The sequence below is a fragment of the Pongo abelii genome, chromosome 9, assembly GCF_028885655.2.
Source record: "Pongo abelii isolate AG06213 chromosome 9, NHGRI_mPonAbe1-v2.0_pri, whole genome shotgun sequence".
Classification (NCBI taxonomy): Eukaryota; Metazoa; Chordata; class Mammalia; order Primates; family Hominidae; genus Pongo; species Pongo abelii.
Window position 1 is genome coordinate 127,492,690 of NC_071994.2, and position 3,155 is coordinate 127,495,844.

The window sequence follows — 3,155 nt, forward strand, 5'->3', positions numbered from 1 at the left end:
AGTCCAACTTGGCCAAAACCAAAAGTTAAAGACTGCAGTCAAGAATTTTTATCATCCTTATATTTTTATGTAGATCTGCCCCTACATAAGAAGGTTGATTGTGGAATGTTAAAACATGAAGCCAGCACATCTATCAGACAGCTTCTTGATTTGATGTCAGTATTCATACTTTGCAGACCTGTGTTCTTTTTTGAAGTCCAACACTCTGACAAAGATGAGGAATCTCTCGGTGGTGACTGAATTCATCCTGCTGGGCATCCCGCACACGGAGGGTCTGGAGACTATGCTCTTGGTCCTGTTTTTGTCCTTCTACATCTTCACCCTTATGGGGAACCTGCTAATCTTGCTGGCTATTGTCTCCTCTGCTCGGCTTCACACGCCCATGTACTTCTTCCTGTGCAAGCTGTCTATTTTTGACATATTTTTCCCTTCTGTGAGTTCCCCTAAGATGCTGTGCTATCTTTCAGGGAACAGCCGAGCCATCTCCTATGCAGGCTGTGCAACCCAGCTCTTCTTCTACCATTTCCTAGGCTGCACCGAGTGTTTTCTGTACACGGTGATGGCCTACAACCGCTTTGTTGCCATTTATCATCCTCTACACTACACCTTAATCATGAGCCACAGAGAGTGCATCATCCTAGCCCTGGGGACCTCATTCTTTGGCTGCATTCAGGCCACCTTTCTGACCACTCTCACCTTCCAATTGCCTTACTGTGGCCCCAATGAGGTGGACTATTATTTCTGTGATATCCCAGTCATGCTGAAGCTGGCTTGTGCAGATACCTCAGCCCTGGAGATGGTAGGGTTCATCAGTGTGGGCCTCATGCCCCTCAGCTGTTTCCTTCTCATCCTCACCTCCTACAGCTGCATCATTTGCTCCATCCTGCAGATCCGCTCTGCCGAGGGCCGACGCCATGCCTTCTCCACCTGCAGCGCCCACCTCACTGCCATCCTTCTGTCCTTTATGCCAGTGGTTCTCATCTACCTGCAGCCCACCCCCAATCCCTGGCTTAATGCAACGGTTCAAATCCTGAATAACTTGGTCACCCCCATGCTGAATCCTTTGATCTATAGTCTGAGAAATAAGGAAGTTAAATATTCTTTGAGAAAGGTTCTGCAGCCAGTAGCTTTCCTTCCTGGGAGGTGATAGAGAAGGGTCCGTAGCTTAACACTAATAACATCACAATACTTACAAAAGGTATTTCTTTTTGTGCAATGAGGAGCACAGATATTATCACGGCCCCCTTTTACAGGTGAAAAAGTGAAGACTTGAAGACATAAAGTGAATGACTCAAGGTGAGGTAACTAATAAATTATCGTGTCTGGGAAAAATTATCTCTTCCTGCTTGGCAAGTTATTCTGGACCTTCTCTTCAATTGTCTCTTCTGTTTTTCTGCCCTTACATCTTCTCCTTCTCTCCTCTTTCTCCTTACTCTAGCACTTTTTCGTCTTCACTGGCATGTTTTTTCTAATTGACCCATTAAATGTCAGCACTGATTAAATAAACCCTCCTTTGATAGTCCAGAAGTTGCAGAAAAATGGAAGAGGTTCAACTACATGGAGGTGGTATCCTGCAACTTCTTAAGCATAAAGAAGTTGTATAAAATAAAAGAACTTCTGGATGGGATGTAAGGCAGGTCTCTTATGGATGAATCCGAGGCACTAGTACACTCTGTCACCTATAAAGCCTGTCTGTTGGTCTTAGACCTATAAGCAGGCCTTGGCCTGGTGCTGAAGCAGTAAATGAAAGAGAATGTGGAGAGGGTAGATAAAAAAGAGTCTGTGAGATAAAAAAGAGTCTAGTGCACTCTGTCACCTGTAAAGCCTGTCTGTTGGTCTTAGACCTATAAGCAGGCCTTGGCCTGATGCTGAAGCAGTAGATGAAAGAGAATGTGGAGAGGGTAGATAAAAAAGAGACTGTGAGGGGTAACTGGTTCTGCTGTTTTTTAGTATTAGGAAACTTGAGTTTGGCTGTGTAATCCCCAGCACAGACATGGGGCATTGCAAAGTCCAAGCTGCTGTTTTATGGTTTTGGATACTCTGCTTACACAAAGGCTTTGACTTTAGTTTTCTCCTACGTATATGTCTTTGTTCTTCCTAGTGAGCTTAACATAAGAAATGTGCTATTACAATTCAGACCGCAATTTGATGGGAAGAAGAGTAGTGAGAAGATGGTGATGGGAAAGAAGGGGACTATGGGAAGAAAAGGGGGTGCCGAGGAGGGAAAGGCAGAGGCAAGTCTCCCTTCCTTTTGACTGTCTTCAGGATCTGAGGTCAGTCAAGGAATCTGCTGAGTTCAGTCAAGGAATCTGCTAGATTGAATCAGACACAACATTTGTTTGGATCTCATATGAGGGTGGGGAGCAGATCCATGCTTTTGAAGGGAGCACACTTTTTCCTGCTCACTTTTCTTAAGCTCCGTGCCTTTTATTCTCTCCACCTGCAGTGCTCTTTCAAGTCTTCAGCTGGACAAACTCATTCTCAACATTCAACGCCCAGTTCAAATACCATTTACCATGCAAAAACTTTATCTCAAGCAGAGTCAGAGTCCTCACTTTTCTATGTTTTGAATCAGACTTGACAATGTCATCACTCCATTGTATCAGAATATGTTTTGGCCAAGCATTTTCCAAAAGCAAAAGTCAGGTAGGTTCAGGGAGGGTGAGGACAAAAAAGGGCCAGCTGGGGATGGACAGTACAGAAGTAACAGCTCATTTGTTGAGCAAATGTAGGTCTGAATCCCAGATGATTTTTTTGTTGTGGTTAGTGAAGCAGAGTTTCAGTCTTCTCATATGTGTCAGTTTTTGTGTACCCACTAAGTATCTCCAGAGTACTGATAACATATTCTTCTTCTAGCTTTTGGGGAAAAACTTCAGTGTTAGTCACAGTCCTTGTCTTTTAAAGAGCTTTTATCAAATGAGGAAACATGATAGTAGTCATTTTGTGTATTTGTTCAAAAAATATTTATGGAGCTGTCATTTAGGCAAAGCGCAAAACAGAGAGGAAGGCAGGAAAATAGAGCACCAAAGACCAAAATGTAGTAAGTGAACGAATGCACACATTCAATAGATACTGAGGATATCAAGGCCCTCTGTCTAATCCTTCCTTCTCCTAGTTACTTAAAGTTTGGCCCAAAAGAAAATAAGTTGTTGGGG

The 3,155-nt window shown here is 43.5% G+C and overlaps 1 protein-coding gene across 1 annotated transcript; it reads left to right on the forward strand.

The window, feature by feature from the left end:
• Positions 1–214: 214 nt before the first annotated feature.
• Positions 215–1,147, forward strand: LOC100450879 (olfactory receptor 10D1B-like). The gene has a single exon (XM_002822636.3). It carries the CDS (start codon positions 215–217, stop codon positions 1,145–1,147), a length of 933 nt encoding a protein of 310 aa, XP_002822682.1.
• The last annotated feature ends 2,008 nt before the right edge of the window (positions 1,148–3,155 follow it).